General features: G+C 34.2%; 1 protein-coding gene and 1 long non-coding RNA gene across 4 annotated transcripts; one reads left to right on the forward strand and one right to left on the reverse strand.

The window, feature by feature from the left end:
* The first annotated feature begins 3213 nt into the window (after positions 1-3213).
* Positions 3214-7745, forward strand: LOC149530708 (cytochrome P450 CYP72A616-like). Of its 2 annotated transcripts, none has more exons than XM_089811942.1 (5): positions 3214-3591; positions 3796-4019; positions 4101-4357; positions 6492-6876; positions 7184-7745. In XM_089811942.1, exons 1-5 carry the CDS (start codon positions 3312-3314, stop codon positions 7613-7615), a joined length of 1578 nt encoding a protein of 525 aa, XP_089668068.1. In that variant the 5' UTR covers positions 3214-3311; the 3' UTR covers positions 7616-7745. The 2 variants fall into 2 exon arrangements, with proteins under 2 accessions (XP_089668068.1, XP_089668069.1); XM_089811943.1 differs by having other exon boundaries at positions 4113-4357.
* Positions 7746-8417: 672 nt separating this feature from the next.
* Positions 8418-10800, reverse strand: LOC149530709 (uncharacterized). Of its 2 annotated transcripts, XR_016359270.1 has the most exons (3): positions 10734-10800; positions 10386-10506; positions 8418-9668 (listed from the first exon to the last, which is right to left on the reverse strand). It is a non-coding gene; the product is annotated as an uncharacterized LOC149530709 (long non-coding RNA). The 2 variants fall into 2 exon arrangements; XR_016359269.1 differs by lacking the exon at positions 10734-10800 and having other exon boundaries at positions 9562-9668; positions 10386-10525.
* Positions 10801-17723: the final 6923 nt, after the last annotated feature.

Raw genomic sequence — 17723 nt, forward strand, 5'->3', positions numbered from 1 at the left:
CGATTTGATTTGAAGAAGACTCATTTGGAATGTGCAGGAACAAATTCTGGTAAAATTAAGATCTTCTCAAGGTTTGGTTGTTCCATGAGATTTGAATTGGGAAGGACGGATGACAACCCACACAGGTGTACCGATTGAACTTCACAAGGGAGTTTGTTTGAATATGACACCCAACGATCATGACTATTTGTTCTCCCTCAACTCATCCTATTCAGAGAGCTCTTTATAATGGTTGTGTGCAGCCCATGTATTGTATTCAGTTATTCATTAATATATTGATTTCTTGCTGGAGTGTGTGTTGGAATGTGTAATTTCTCCCTCAAATGAAATGTAAAAGCATAATAAAGGATCCTAGAAATTCTTCAATTGACAAATAGGGTTAGGTAAAGTTCTAGAGTCATTTATGTTTAGATAGTTTGTGAAAAGTTTATTTGCCCTATGTTGGTTAATAGATGTTTCTATAAATAATCAAAGACCTCTATAAATAGAGGCATCTTGTAAAATTATTAATATGGACAAAATGTAATTGACATGGACAAAATGGTTAATGAAATATATTAGTGCGGGCACATTGAGTATTTTTCAATTTTAGTTTATTTTGTACATCCACCTTTCAAAACGTATATTAGAACTGTCTAGGTTTCTACAGCGTGGACTGTCAAACCATGATAAATCTGTGTTATTGTATTTTGTCTTTTTCATTTATTGGGTTTTAATCTGCTCGTTTACAATTTACACAAAAATAGAAAACATGCTCGCCTAAGTTGATCAAATATCTATTGTTCTTGCTCTGTCATTAATCTTACACACACTGATGTTCTCTGTATCTAGACCATGAAATCTCTCTTTTGCCTGAAATGTGACTCTCTTCTATTGGCAATCTTTCCACTGGTTGAAGGTGTGCAATAAAACCGAAGCATACAATGTCTAGTCTTTGGATCCCTGACAGTAGTTGGAACACCACAAACGCCATATAAATATTAAATAATGAAGGGCCGTGATAGCTTTGCATCTTCCTGCAATTCTGAATTTATTCTTCACTCTAATGGAGTTTAAAAGTTGGGTATTTAGTACCAGTACATATCTAAAAAATGAAACTAAAAACCGTATGTTCAAAAACTCATTTATGAACATCAAGGTATCTATCAAGCCCTCAAAAATTACAACACACTTCAGAATATCGCCTGCGCTCGCCTTTCAATGAAAATTTGGATGGAAAATAACTAGTTTTCCATCTGGCAATTGCATTCATTTGGAAGTTTCTTTAGCCTTCCCCCAGACCCATTTTGTACGCAAGCTGCAAGCATTCATGAAACTTCACCTCTTTGAGGGTTTTATCAAAGTTCACGAGCATTGTCTATGCTTCCACATGTGCATACATGTCAATCCTAAAAGTTCCGATTATATCATATGTGCATTGTCTCTACTCTGTTTGAAACCTTCCATTCGTGCATAGGCAGGCAAGATGCAGGTAGCTGCAGGGTCCAGCTCTGCACATTCTACTTTATATGCTTTAAACAGAATCTTGAATTTGCACCGTCAAAATTTTAATGTTTCCACAGTTTGTCTACACATGTACTAGGTAGCTGCAAATTTGAGCAGAAAAATACTACTCCTATCAAATCTGCATTTCTTACTTTCTTTTCACCCTTTACAGTTAATGGCAAAGTTGCATGGGTACTTGTATTCACACTTCTGCTACTGGTATCCAGGAATACACATATCTTAAGTACCACTCGGTGGAGAGCTCATAGTTAAGCATCTTGATTAAGATATAGTGATTTTTTATTTGTTTTTTTGTTTGGGTATCAGATTGTTGTTTGTCAAGCTTAATTCAATACCTAATCAGTTTGAAACTTTGATACAATATTAATTAACAACAATAAACATTATCACTGTTCAAATTAGAATTTTATTATTTGCATTATATCATTGCCATATGATTTATGATCTTCTAGTTCATGTTTAAAGTCTGCCTTCTTTGTTATGCATCTAATTATTTATCATATATTATTATTACCAACATATAGCAAATCTGAAACTGAAAATAATACATTATATTTGCAAAATTTATCACAATTTTTGTTTTGAAAAACCGTTGTCATGACTATGATTTCAGATTTTATATAAATATAGAAGTATAATTAAAAACAAAGTTTGACATACCCTTATATCTCCCCATGTTGCAACCTTGGTTAATGATCAAGCTTCTACAAAACTCAAGGAGATGTGCTACAGCAAGCCAAAATTAGAAAAAAAAAATATGACAAACAATCTAAAATTGGTCAACAATAGATTAAAGCAACAAACATTAAGACATATAACAAATAATGAATAAATTAAAAATTGAAATTTCAGAACTATCCCTTCATGTCAAATGAAATAAAACACAATAAAAACAAATGTAGTAGTGTAAAGATAATCTCAAAAAACTAAAAAATAATTGCGCTAGTTTACAGAAATAGCATCTTGCTGTCAACAATCTAGATGAGAAAAAACAAGTAAAAATTTGCAAGATTTATTCATTGAATGGAAAACCATACCCCAACAGAATTTTATTAAAATGAGGCAACCAAAACTGATATCTAGCCGCTTCACTGTATTCCTAGTAAATAAAAAGTAGATCTGAAATATCAACAGTGGAAAATAGTCAAAGTAAAAACTTCAAGTGCAATTTTACAACTAAGACACCATCAGACCTTGCAATTTCACAAAAATAGAATAATCAAATTTTGTTGTCAAATAATACAAATTAAAATATTATTACATCGGAGATGGAAGATTTAAAAATTAGAAAATGGTAACCTGATATTGATATGTAATTAAAAAAATAGAATTATTAAAATAAAACTGTAGAACTTCCAAGTCAAAAAAATTTGATTCTATATGGATCGATTGATTGAAGTGATAAAAAATTGAACCTGTGTCGAGAAACTAATAAAAATATGTTTGTGTCAATCTCTCCAGCATTGTGAAATTTGACTACTCCAAAACTCTAAATCCAACTAGCGAAGGTATCCAATTCCAAGTTGAATACTACAATGAAGGCCAAAAATTGTACATTACATTGAACGTCATAACAGTGTTGAGACGCTGACTGCTGAGTTAGTGTGGGGAACACTCTATAATCCACTCCGTCCAATATAAGCATGGTAGCGTGAGGACCACTCTTCTCCCCCCAATATATACATAGATTTCTGCATATCTGTAAATGTGGAAAGAAAGCTCGCAACAAATCTCCTCAATTTATTCACAAGACAAGGAAACAGAAGTTGCAATCAGGAGGAGGCAGAAGCTTCTGAATTGTAGCAATGGAAGCGGGTGGATGGAAAGGACTTTTTATATGGGGTCTACTGTTAAGCTTGGCCCATATGATGATAAAAATAGCGAGAGCCATATGGTGGAGGCCTAGACAACAGTCAAAGTGTTTTGAAGCTCAGGGTATGAGGGGTCCTCCTTACAAACTACTGAATGGCAATCTTCCAGAGATGATGAAGATGATGGATGAAGCCAAATTGAAGCCAATGGATTTTTCTCATCGAATAGTACCCCGAGTTCTGCCCCACTATTACGCCAGTGTTAACAAATATGGTGTGACTCTCTCTTCTTCATTTTCATTTTCAGTTCATGGAATAATTAGTGGAAGTTAGTCACACTTAGCAATCAGGCAATATAATTTGTAAACGATTGATCATTTTCCTAATGATAAAAATTAGTCAGCATTTGATGAAATGGCTGCTTTATATTTTCTGTTTTGAAAAGTATGCAAAGCTTAAAAATGGGTTTTGAACACAGGGCGGTTCTTCGTATACTGGCTTGGTACAAAGGCGAAGGTGAATATCCCAGATGTGGAGCTCGTTAAAGAAATTCTTTCCACCAAATTTGGACATTATGAAAAGCTGCCTCTGAACCGTATAACAAGGCAGCTGATGGGAGGTGGAATGGGTGCTTTGGATGGTGAGGAATGGGCAAAGCACAGAAGAATAATCAACCCAGTGTTCTACACAGAAAAGTTAAAGGTAAGGTGATTCGGCCTTACAACTTATAATGTGACCGTGGATGCTTTTCGTTATAAGTTAAAATTGAAATCGTGATGGTAGTGGTGGTTGCAGGGGATGGTTTCCACTGTAGCGGGCAGCGCTTCAGATATGATGGAGCGGTGGAAGGAAAGAATCGGTAGTGATGCAGAGACAGAGATTGAGGTGTCAAAAGAATTTCGGGATTTAACGGCAGATATTATATCCCGAACAGCCTTTGGAAGCAGCTATGTTGATGGAAAGCATATATTTGACATGCAGGTGGAACAACTCAATCTGATTATTGAAGCTATTCGTACAGTTTATATTCCTGGTTTCGGGTAAGCTAGCACCTGAACTTACATTTCAGTTTCCTCTTCACTTTGGATTTCGTACAGTTTCTATTCCTAGTTTTGGTCCAAGTGATTGTTGGTCTTGTCCTATATTTAGTTTGAGGGTTTGGGGTCATTGTGATGTTTGGTTAGTTAAAGACGGACAGTGTTATTAAGATTTCAAAGGTTATAAACATGTCATCTATGTTTTGTTGAATCAGTCTAGTTAATAAGGATCCTTCTGGTTGGATTCAAAGAAGTCGGAATTGTCATGGAAAATTTTGCTTTGGAAGGGATAGACTTGAGATTGGTTATCACTGTTGCTATTGCTGGTTTAAGGGATTTGAGTTCATCTTAATTGCGTATGGATCATTCTCTCTGTTTCGATTTCTTGATCATATATTCAATCTGAATTTTTTTTACAATAGAGCCTAATATTTGGTGGTGAGTTAGATTGTTTGACCATGTTCTCTGTTTGTTGTTGCTTTCCTTGAAATGAAGACAATTAGTCCACAAAACTTGATGACCCCCTTTTCAAAAAATTGTCATTTGATGGGAGCTAATCATTTATGGTCATTTTGCTTACAACCTACTTAGCTCTACCATTCAACCTTCTGACTGAAGCTTGATAAAAGGCCCTTTGAATTCATCTATTTACAGCCACCATACCGGTAATCATTGTATTTCTGAACCACATTTACTCCTCCCCATCATAATGGTAAACATGGTGCTTTCTCACCTATATTTACCTTAGTTTTATGAAACTTCCTCTTGAACAACTGTATCACTGTCTGCTACCAAAACTTGAAACTTGGGATATATATAAATGAAGCAATTAAGACCAGATGCTAATTTGTTGTCACTTCAATTATTGATGTTACTTGAACCAATCAATATAAATCCTCTTACTTGCAGAGTTGCTTGATCAATAAAGCATGACTAAGAGATGGTTGCTTAATGAATGTCTCCTCTTTCTCATATTCATGTTCTAATTCCTGCCATCCTCTACACACATTGCTCCTTCAATGTAGACTGACATTTTTCTGCACATTTAGGCCATTGATTCTATACGTAGTCACAGTTAATCTTCAATTATTAGCGTATTAGTAGAGTTGGTCTTAAGAAACGAAAATTTGTTCCTTGATAGCTGTTTCTCCTTTGACCTGCGGGCTCTGACATAAGATCATGTATGCTGTAGGGATAAAATAACCTTGCATCATGTTAAATGGTATCCTTGAGACCTTCTAGATACAAATCAATCTTATATCCATTTTGAAAAATTATCTGCTCACAGGGTCAATGCCAAAAGAACTTGTATGCGATTTGCAACAGTATCTATCTAAGCTTTGGTAACAGAGTAAATCAATTACTTATATTAGGATTAGTTAGCATAAGAGCGCAAATTGTTTCTCATATCTTGTAATGAAATTAATTAGCGCAAGAGCGTAATAACATCAATGGTCATAACAGATCTACACATAGCAGTAGCAGAATTGCAGAACACAATTGCATGAACAGGAATCTAGAAAATCAACACAAGTGAAATGGAACGGAAAACTTGAGTACTAGAAGAAAGCCAATTCGCCAATTCGAACGATAACCTTCAAAAAGCTTAAAACATAAATTTTTTTAACTGATGATTAGCAGTTACTCACTACTTCCTTTGTATAGATCATTCGGCAATAAGAGACCCTTATCCTAATGTGGCACACTAACATTACAAGTATTAAATCTTAAAACTCACAATGACTAACCCAAGGATCATGTATGCCTAGTCCAGAGTCTCGCAAAAATGGTCAGTGCATGATGTCTATGAACTCTCCTATTTCCTACAACGGTGGCCAGCTGAAATTAGTTGAATATATTATTAGTAGAGAGTATTGCATGTTATCGCAGACCAAGTTATTTATTACCTTCAATAAGGACTACGTTATGAACCATATAGCATTTGAATATTAGAAAACTCAGAATTCCGACTGTAGAAGAGAAAACATTGCCAACCACCATAATCTCCTTTTGTGGATCCTCGTGTTTTCCTTGAACCGAGCAGTTCCTTGTGAATATATTCTTTGTACTTCAATTAAGCTTTAAACTGAATGTGCATGCATTTATCTAAATAGCCTTTGGTCCTGCATTGATTCAGACTGTTGCCCACAAAGTTAAACAGACGACTTTGGAAACTACGAAAAGAAATAAACAGATCATTGACAGGGTTGATTGAAGCGCGAGAGCGAACATTGAGCATGCATGAATCAGAAAGATATGGTAATGATCTGCTGGGTACCATGGTAGCTACAATTAAGAAGGAGACAGGAAGCCTCCAAAACGCATACATGACAGTTGAAGAGATTATTGAGGAGTGCAAATTTTTCTTCTTCGCTGGTCATGAAACATCATCTTCACTTTTAACATGGACCATAGTTTTGCTCGGAATGCATCAAGAGTGGCAAGAAGCAGCTAGAAAAGAAGTCCTGGAAATCTGTGGAGAAGATGTTCCCCACACTGACAATGTTAACCGGTTGAAAATTGTAAGATCAGTGCCCCAAGTTCCATTTGTAATCCGAAATGAAATAGCCCTGCTCTGCAAGTAGCTATGATTTATAATATTCTAATTTGAAGATATACCTTTCTTTGAAAGTTCTCAAAATAAGTGTGGGAATTCAACTTAAATAACAGATTTGGGAAACCAACTTTGGAAGAAAGGTCTCTCTTCAAATGGAATTATGAAATTCATAGATGCTTGCCACATCATCATGGTCTCTAAATAGTTCCCACCTTTTGAAAAAATGAATATTCGTCGATCATAGAAGTGAATCCTTTTCATTGATTGTGCAGGTGACAATGATTCTGAATGAAGCTCTGAGATTGTATACCCCCGCCATACAGACAAGTCGACACACTTACAAGGAAATGAAGCTAGGAGACTTCAATATTCCAGCTGGCACAGAACTTTCAGTTTCAATTATTGCAATCCACCATGATCCAGAGCTATGGGGAAACGATGCAGACGAGTTCAGGCCTCAACGCTTTGCTGATGGTGCTGCTAAGGCTTCTAAACATCCGTTGGCATTCATGCCATTTGGACTGGGACCTAGAGCTTGTTTAGGCCAGAATTTTGCTATGATTGAAGCCAAAGTAGTTCTGGCAATGATTTTGCAGCATTTCTCATTTTCTGTGTCCCCATCTTATGTTCATGCCCCTGCCACTGTGGCAACTCTGCAGCCTCAATATGGAGCTCAAATAATCGTTCATCAACTTAAAAATTAAAGAAAAGTTTTAGACGAGTGGTTATGGAACAGAGTGAAAAACCTCTCATTCTGAGAAATGAAGTAGCTACCACGTTAAATTGTAACGTAGCAACAATAATAATGAAGGCATGAAAGAGCTTTCAACCTTATGAACATTCTCACCTTAATGTCTAACTATGTTCAACAACTTCAACTTCATATCAAAAGTGCTCTACATATATAATGATGAAGGCATGAAAGAGCTTTCAATCTTATGAACATTCTCACCTCCTTAATGTCTAACTATGTTCAACAACTTCAACTTCATATCAAAAGTGCTCTACATATATAATGTTCCAAATATATTATTGATCAGTCACCACTTTTCATCTCAGTGAACAAATATATAATATATTTATGCCGAAGGATAAAAGATGGAACTTACAGTTGCTTTCTTGAACAATTCAATAATCATCTTTTTTATTTCAAGATACGTTTGAAAAAATTTACTATATTGATAGTGCAGAGCAAATTTACACTAATAACCAGTGTTCCATGGAGTTTGGAGTTCCCCGGGTTCCTTGGGGGAACGGGGAAATGCATTTGCCATAGGGGTTCTTGGGGGCCTACCGCCTAAGTTTGGGAACCCCAAGAGGAGGATGGTGGGGGAGGAGTGCTGACATAATGATAATAGATATAGTACCATTATTAGTACTTGAAAATTACTATTAATTTTAAAAAGATAAAGATGTATAGCATAATAACTTGAGTTCAGGAGTATTCAAATGACAAATGTCAAAAATGAAATATATGAATATCAAATACAGGCATTGCAATAACAGTTATCAAAATTTGAAAAATATCATTTCACAATCATACTAATCATGATCTAATTTTTGTCAAAATTACAATCAACTAATCAAGTTGAAAAAGATCATTTCACAATCATACTAATCATGATCTAAATTTTGTCAAAATTACAATCAACTAATCAAGTTATCAAGATTCAACAATGTTCAAACTTCAAATTCGAAAACAAAATACTAGAAGTCGAGTCTGATGACTCTAATTGTCCCCAAGATCCTCACCTAACTCCTCAATATCCTCATCACTCAAACTGCTGGAGTTCATAAGCTCATCCATACCAATACCAGCCAGCCATATCTCTGTAGCATCATCATCAATCTGTGTTGACTCTTCTGACTCTACCTCCAATCTGGTTGTTGGACTCTCCTTGTACATAGCTGAGATGCAACGCACTTTGTATTGTCACAAGCTTCTCTACCCTCCTAGAAGTAAGTTTGTTCCTCTAAACAAAGCGGACGAAGTTGTAAGTAGACCAGTTCTCTGGGCAACAAAAGAACTAGAAACCTAGGACAGCAAACGAATGGCTATATAATTATCAAAGATTGAGGTCCATGCATAGCCCACCACAACTTGGAGACTTGTTGTGACATAATCTATACATCTATCTTCGCTGCCTCTGAATATCCCCCATAGAATGGCAAATTTTGTTCTCTAAGTACAAATCTCACTGGCCTCATTAGGAAGATACATTTTGTCAATTGCACTCATGAATCAGACTCGGTAATATTGGCAATATCTTGGAGATCATATTGTCTATGTGGTACAGTACACCATAAAATTGCTTCACCTTCATTGCAATCTCACAACTTTAATATTTCAACCTTGTACTTACAACTTTTGCACACCTGTTTGCATATTTCTACACCTTTGCCTCCAACAAGAAGGAAGTGAGCACTGGTTCTCGTAATACTGCCACACCATTCTTCATCACACATGGTGCACTTGCACTTTCTAGTGCCCCCAACTATCGTAGGCCTTGCTGGTACCTTAGTTTGCTAATTTAAGGGTGATTTTGGATCAACTCTGCCCTTGGCCCATGTTTTGAGGATTTCAGGAGGGGGGCTGAAAGTGCCACTCCCAATAGAGCCTGTTTCAGTTTGATTTGCCTCGCCCCACTCCTTTTGTGCTAGGTTCATCAAATGAGTCATTTTCACTTTCAATTTCAACGCTCTTGTCCTCACTCGTGTTGTTAGGGCTCATTGTGACAGTTATAATGATGTTGCAGCCTGCAACAAACACTAAATAGGAAGATGTAAGGAGATTGCATCTTTATTTAAAATGCTCTATCTTAAACCGAAATATTTTTTAAAAACGCTTTTGTATGTTTTTCACTGGACAAGTCAGACAATTAATGCCTGAGCTTTTGTCAGCTCGGCTTCTTTGTAGGAGCCAAGTTGCAATATCATTTCTAAATCTGTTAGAAATCATCATTCTCATTGTTTTTATTATTCTAAAAATCAAATCTCGATTGCATTTTTTGTTTTTTCCAGGCATGTAAACTCAGTTATTTAGTATATTCATTTTTAGATTTTTGTATCTTCAAATCTTGAAATGCCCATAAGAATTTAACAAACTGAATTGTTTAAGGCCTGCTTGGTTCAATTCAAGATTTTTATGTGAAAGAAAGACAAATTGGTAAAATTAAAATTAAGATATCAGGATTAAAAAAATCAGCATTCCTCAAAATGGAGTGTCTTTTCAGCAGTGATTGGGTGCATTGAGCCGTGAGTGTCCTGCAGCGAACTTAGATCTAGAGTCGAAATCACTCTAGAGACATTATCTAGTGACAAACAACTGTGAGATAATCATTTATACAGGAGTGAGTTTTCAGATCATTATTTGCATTTGATAAGAGTGAAACCTGTTGCAATGAAAAATTGCAATGAAAAATTGTAACTTGAACAATGAAAACCTTAAAAACAAAATTAATACAATAACATTACCTTCATTCTTGGAAATTCTAAAGTTCAAATGAAGGAAAACCTTTGAAATCGCTGTCCACACTATAGTCACTATGTCAAATGCCAATGGAAACCAGGAAATCGTCCTCGTCAATGATGAATACTTGGTAGTAGAAAATAGACTGGGGTTAGTAAACCAGAATGTCGCAAATGCCAAAACAAAGCGTTTCTAAAGTAAAATGATCCATTTATTAGCACAAAATCAATGTTGGCCGCACTTTAGCTGAAAATAAACTAAACCCATCGTTCCATAAACTCATGTTAGGCATTTCCAGAGCAAATACCGTACAAATGAAGTAATGAGATATAAGCCTTTAAGCAAAGAGATACCTAATTGGCTATACTGGAGTTCACGGAGAAAATATTGGACGACTGTCAAACATGAAACAAACTAGGGGAGAGGAATTAGTAGTCGTGAGGGCTGACTTCGTCAACATGTAGCCTCTACATGGGATATTGTAAGACCTCCATTTTTTTCAGAAATGTAAAATGGACATTGAACTACCTACAACTAAAATTTGAAGCTGTGACTCATCACACAACTCGTTAAAATAGTGCACCTAGTGAGATGTGTCCAAAAAATGACTTTTTAAACATTTGACCGAAGTTTAATTTAATAATTGAATTTAAAATTATCATTTGTTGTTAATAGAATATTGTACAACTATATGAAAGGTGACATATATGTAACTTAAATGGACCAAATAGTTATTATTAATCATAAATATTTGTTATATATAACTTTTATGCATAACACAAAAGGACAAATTTTTCAACAAAAAAATAAAATTTGTTGTTATAAAAATAACACATTATTATATAAAATACAACCTATAACCAACACAAGGGGACCATTAGTTGAACACTAAATTTTTTTTTTGACAATCTCACACATTTGATAAGAAAATACAAGGCATTTATTAGTATTCACCTTTTATTTTTGTGATGAGATATATCATTGATATGATTTACTCTATGCATATGCATTGCTACCCAAATAGTTGTACACATAAGAGTAGTATTTGTACACTAAGATATCAATGTTTATTCAATTGAGCATATTATGTTTTGAGTGACACACATATATGAAATAGCTATGATATTTTATTTGAGACAAAAGATTCTTTATTTCACTCATTAATGAATTCATATATTTATTTTTTCTATAACATTTATAAGTTTTCATTTGTTCAAGTATTGGTATTTTTTTATCAACATTTAATTTTTTTTTAATTTACAAATAGATCAATTAATTACAATATATAGTAAAAATGTGTTGGAAAATTGGACTCTATGTTCATGATAGGGTGATCGACTATTGGACCCTACTCAACTATTGGGTCCCCTCCCCTACATGAAGTACAAAGAATACAAATTGCAATCCATGTTCCACAAAGGCCCCAAAAATGATGGGCTCGATGTGTTGCGTTCTGTTTAAAATTTCAAATCTGTTACAACTACACAACTGATAAGGATAATAAAGAGCATTTGCCTTCTTTACTAGGTAGTGTATTATAATTTTTGTGGTTTTCAGAATTTAATATATCAATTTCAAATTGTTCCAAAAGAATTTGAGTGTCTTGGGATAGATAATTCATTCAATATGAAGTTTCAAATCTGCATCATTGAATCTAACACGTTATTATATGTACTTCTAAACAATGTCTAAACTAGCACTTGTACCTATAGGTTGTTAAACCATAAACATTTAGATGTGACAATCAATTTCCTAAGATAATGTAATTGAGTAATTACATTTAAAAGAGTCAAGTGTTATCTTTTTAAAATGCAATAGGCACAAAGATGGCATTACTAATTAGTGCAAGTGAATAGATCATCAATGGAAAATAGCATGCACCATCCAATTTAAAATAAGAGTTGGATTGTAAAAAAAATTGTTGCAACAAAATGATAATTATTTAAAAGCACAACTGCTAGTAACAAATGCAATGGAGGAGTAAATGTATCACACAAACAAATTACTTGCATCAAATGGGTGTGGAGTTTTTGTTGTAACACAAATGGTAATTATTAAGAAGTTTGACTCCTAATTACTTGCTTTGAATGGGTGTGGTTCTCGCTATGGACCTTTCTCATACTCATCTTATTAAAACATTTGGTGGTGTAATAGGTTTTGGACCTCGTAATTATCCAACCCAAGCATATGTTGTTGTAATGGGTTCGAGTCCTTCCCCTCTAATATCTATCTAACCCAAACATATGGTGTCATAATGATTCTTCCAATGATATAACAAAAAACATATGGCGTCATAATGATTCTTCCAATGATATAACAAATTGCATTGCTAAAAGTATGTACAATATAATTTTGGTTTCTTGACAGTTTCATAAAAGTGTAGCAAAGCAAACTACTTTTAAACAAGAAAGGGTGTATGCTCTCCATCCTCTTGTTCTTGTCCACCAAAAGAGGTAAATTTTTTTTAACCAATAATCCCCCAAAATATGAAAGAAGAGGGGATTTCTTGAAGATGTAAGAGGGGGGAATATTCAACTACCTTTTATGTTCCATGTCCTCTAGAGCCACCTTCTTGACCTCCCCATATTCTTATTTGATCATTAGCTTGAGAAAATTGTGTATTCAAAGAGAAAACCTAATGGCATGTCTACAATGTAATAACATCCTATGTTCAGATAGGCTACCAAAGCTTGCCAACCTTACCCTACTACCACCCTTGGAACATAGAACAAACCATGGCTAATTCAACTTCATTTTCTATGCTTCTAATAGATTAAATAGTTACAATGACTAACCTAACAAAACTATTTGCAAGGAGCATAAGAGTATTGCTAGTGCCAAAAGAGTTGTGAACTTGGAAGTGTTGAAATATTGTCATTGGTGGACTAATAAGTATGTGTTATTATAAAAGGGCTCTAAACAATATACTACAACTAATCATTTAGATGCCAATGATGAAATGAAGTGACTAGTTGTGGAAAAAAGATTTCGCCTTTGAATGGAAATGAGAAGAAAGTGGATTTGAGGGAAAAAATATGAAACTTGTCAAATTTTGGGGAAACCATTTGACTTTTTCTTCTTCACTAACAATTAGAGGTTTATCTAAGCTCACAATTGGATCTCTTAGACTCTTGTATTCAATGTCACTTCCCTTCTCCTGGAGCTCCATTTTCAATGAATCCCATATTTCCCTTTGTTTTTCCTTTTCTTCTTCAATTTCTTCTTAATATTTTCTCACTTCTAAAACTTTCTCCACATAGAGAATGGAATTAGTGTGATTATTACCCAAGTTCACAATGGGATCTCTTAGAACATTGTATTCAACCTCATTGCCCTTCCTCATTTGAGAATAAATCACATCTCTCTTGTTTTCCCTATTGCTTCTTCAATTTGTTCTTGTTGTTTTTTGGCTTCTAAAACTTTGCCAAAGGAACTAGAATTACTATGATTGCTAAGGAAGAGTGATGATATAAAGATTCTCTTCTCTAATTTAACCTATAATAACCTAATAATGGGATGTTGTTTCTTCCTTTTGAGAAAAAACATTTGAGGATCTTTGGTAGAGCAACTTAAATATTTTGTTATTGATTATGATATTGGGTGAAGCAGAGTTGGGAATGAAATCTTAGTTGGGCACAAAGAGGTTCTTGTGAACTTCTTGGAATTCTTTTGCCAAATAAAGATTTTGTAAAATAACACAATCTAAACATGCAATCAGCTTACCTTCAACTTATTTCACCTAGCCATTTGTATTTTGTATCTAATCTATAATGTATGTATTTTATGTGCTATTCAACTTCTTTAATTTGATTGTGGAAATGTGAGAAACTGACCATAAATTACATCAAGTTGATCGAAATGCAAATTTCCTAGCTGTAATTTTTATGATTCTCCTCATGGAAAAACCTTGTTCCATTCGCAAACCCCTACAAGCATGAATTCCTATTATGTCATGCCCTTTTTAGCACAATTTGAAACATTTGTATCCTTGTTAATATATGATCATCCAACTTGTGTTTGCACGGTTTAAGGTTTTCATTTTACATCTTGTTTGGCCTTTCAACATAGGTTTTACATTTTCAAGTAGCATCACTTGAGTTCGCAAATAGTCTTTGAGGATAAGTGGAGTAAGGAATTAAATAGTTTCTTGCACTTAAAACCTCTCAATTTTTACTATTTTGATTTCTTTGGTGATTGTTTTGACCATAACAACTAGAGGCTTCTAGAATATGTGCTCCTCAAAAGTTCATTTGTCAATACTATTAGCCTATACACAGATTTGATATAAATACCTATAAATCCATTTGGGTATATAGTTGCTACAACCCCATATACCACCATTGGTATTGCAGTGGAGCCTCCAACAAAGGATATAAAATGCCTAACTAGCTCACAAATGTGGGAGAATGGAAGGCCTTGAATGTTATTATGGATGGTGGAAAGTAGATATACACTATCTCTACCAAAAAAGTTGAATAGGCTAAATCTAAAAAAGACACCTTCTTCATTTGGGGGAAATGTCATTTTAAACCATATTTTACTACATTCTATATGTTAGATGTGGTTGCAATATTTTATTGGGAAGATTTTCAACAAAAGTTCCAAAAAATGTTGCACAATTGTTGGTCTCTTGAAGCTCGCCCTTCTACCTTGGTAGGAAATATTTGAGAGTTGATCAAATAAAATAGATTGTCTTTATTTCATCATTTGAAAGAGAAGAACCAATTTACTTGCATAAAACAATACTGATTGAGCCCAAAAATCTCTATTTCATCCACAATGTACAATATCATAATCTCATTTGTGTACTAGAAACAAATACCTCCATTTACAGAGCTCAACCCACCACTCCCTTTCAAAGGACTCATATCTGAGCATGCTAAATAAAATCTAAATTTTGTACAGTATGTACATGGTGCCACTTTAGATGACTACTAGCCTATTTATGTCTTCAAAGTAGCTTCTAATTAGGAATACACCTACCATGAATATTCAGTTAATACTTATTTTAAATATTAATATCTAAAAAGACTCTATGGATGAAAAGTCTTCCATAAAAACTACAAGCATCTAATTCCAAAAAAAGAGCACCATTATCTAATTGGGAAGGAAAAAGAAAGATGTTTGTTTGGTTACCCAACATATCTAATTCCGAAAAAAGAGAACCATTATCTAATGAGGAAGGAAAAATAAAGATGTTCGTTTGGTTAGCCAACATACCTCTTTATGCTTGGGCAGTTTTCTTGTAACTTTTTTCCATGGCAGCGATACAAAATTTGAAAACTTAATAGGTAACTGCCTTTCCTTGGAGCAATTTTGGGGCATTGCTCCTCCACTTACATCTTTATCCACAGCTTTCAAAATGATCATAGGATTACATCTTGTATCACTAGGTTTTCCCTCCCTGGTTAATTCTTTTGTAGCGTCCATTTCTACACTAGCATTTCTCTACAAATTAGGCTTGAGTAAATCATTTTACCCTATCTTAAAACATTTTTAGATAAAATAGACATAAAATATTTTTCACAACTCTTACAACTGAAATCCATCATTGCTTTCCCAAATCCAAGTATTTGTATTATAGATTTTAACATTTTATTTTTGGTGCAAAGATTGTGCAGGGCAAGTCTGACCAAATTCTGACCAATTTATACTAAAAATTACAACACTTTATCTTTAATTGGAATAGTAATAGTAAGACACCAGAGACTATAGGTGAACATGGTTTTTGTCATTGAGCATTGATGATATTAGCATGTGTGTTTTATTAAGAGTCTATTGTGATGGTCATAAGTAGAGTTTTGTGGAGCAACTCAAACTTTATAAAAGAATTATTTGATGAAATACACCTACAACTACATTAATTTGGACCTGTTTGTAGTCTACAGAACAAAGGAGACATTTTTAATAGCATATAATATGATTCAATGAAGACAAATTGTTAGTGAAAATTCACTCTATAAAACATCGGCAAAGCAAGGTATCTGTGTTGCTTTAATGCTTCTGGTAGCCTATTTTCCATGCTCGCATATTATTGTGCAAGCTCAGTCATAACTCTATAATTTGACTTGCATTCATTATCGATGTTCATGTTGGTAGTTCAATTCATCTCCAAGTATTTCATGTAACTACAAATTAGAGACTATTGAGATCGTAAGGGTTTGAATATCTTGAAAGAAGTTGGGAAAGCATAGTTGTTGTGTGTAGAAGATTGGCATCATAAGTTGTATAGGATTCAACCCAATTGTTGCATGCTTCCAATAATGAGTTAATACATCCCCAATTACTAGTGACAACAGTTTTGGATGGGATACCGTTAATCTTATTTTTGGGCTTCAAAAAGGTTAGAAAAACCTTGACTTCTTTGCATACAAATCTGAAGTGTGTAATGACAGAGTTGATAATTTCAATTTCAAATCTACTATCAATTTATTGTGTTGCTCTGGAAAATCTTGTTTTTAAGGTGTATTGATGTTGTGTTTGAGAAGGATATTACTATACTTAGTTTTGCATTATGTTGGCATTGAAAATTCATGAATGACCAATCAAAACAAACCCTCGTATATCAAAAAATTAGGAACTAGATCTTGCATGCAAAATGTTTGACAAAATGCCAAAACATTAGAACCAAACAATAAGGCTAGTTTAACAAGGGGTTCCTTACACAAAGCTTTGACTTTAACTAATGCATTTATACAATTAATTTCTCCCACAGCTTGACATCTATATATTTTAAGGATGGTAGAGCCTTTTTGGTAGCCAAACAAGATTGGAGCATTTGTATAAATTCAATGATTGTAATGACACCAGCTTCTTGTATTCACTGGGAAGCTCTTCTAGTTTGTAGGAATTCTTCAAACTAAGCTTACCAAGGAAGCTTAGTTCTCTAAATCCTTCTCCTAATAAGATTAGGTAAACATGCTTAAGTTTGAACATATGGAACTCTTATAGTGATTGGAGCTTCTCGATCAACCTTGATAACTCCCTCAGACCTTCAATTCTTGAGAGCAATAGCTTCTGTAGGCCATGAACCTTCATGAAATTTGAGACTTCTCTAATATGAATTTGAAACCTTGCCAAATCCAAATGTTTCAACTAAATTAGATGCCCAAACTTTAAATCGGCAATGTATACTGTCCCCATCAATTCCCTACTCCTATTAAGTATGAGTACTTTCAATCCAAAGATCCAAAAGGGCCCCATAGAAACATTCGAATGAAGAGAAAAATTTAGAAAAGGCATCATAACCCAAAAAATAGGAATTATATATTTGTAAACAAATATAGGCAAGAATTGGAGATAGAAACTTACCATGGGCAGACGGAAAATTTCATTTTCCCTTA

This window comes from Cupressus sempervirens, chromosome 11 (assembly GCF_028749045.1).
Source record: "Cupressus sempervirens isolate cs-2001-9-10 chromosome 11, ASM2874904v1, whole genome shotgun sequence".
In the NCBI taxonomy this organism is placed as follows: domain Eukaryota; kingdom Viridiplantae; phylum Streptophyta; class Pinopsida; order Cupressales; family Cupressaceae; genus Cupressus; species Cupressus sempervirens.

Excerpts from the sequence above, each read along its gene's own strand:
- LOC149530708 (XM_089811942.1), top strand. The coding sequence starts at position 3,312 with ATGGAAGCGGGTGGATGGAAAGGACTTTTTATATGGGGTCTACTGTTA. Across the intron at positions 4,358-6,491 it reads GTTTATATTCCTGGTTTCGG|ACTGTTGCCCACAAAGTTAA; the intron begins GTAAGCTAGCAC and ends GCATTGATTCAG. Across the intron at positions 6,877-7,183 it reads ATGTTAACCGGTTGAAAATT|GTGACAATGATTCTGAATGA; the intron begins GTAAGATCAGTG and ends TTGATTGTGCAG.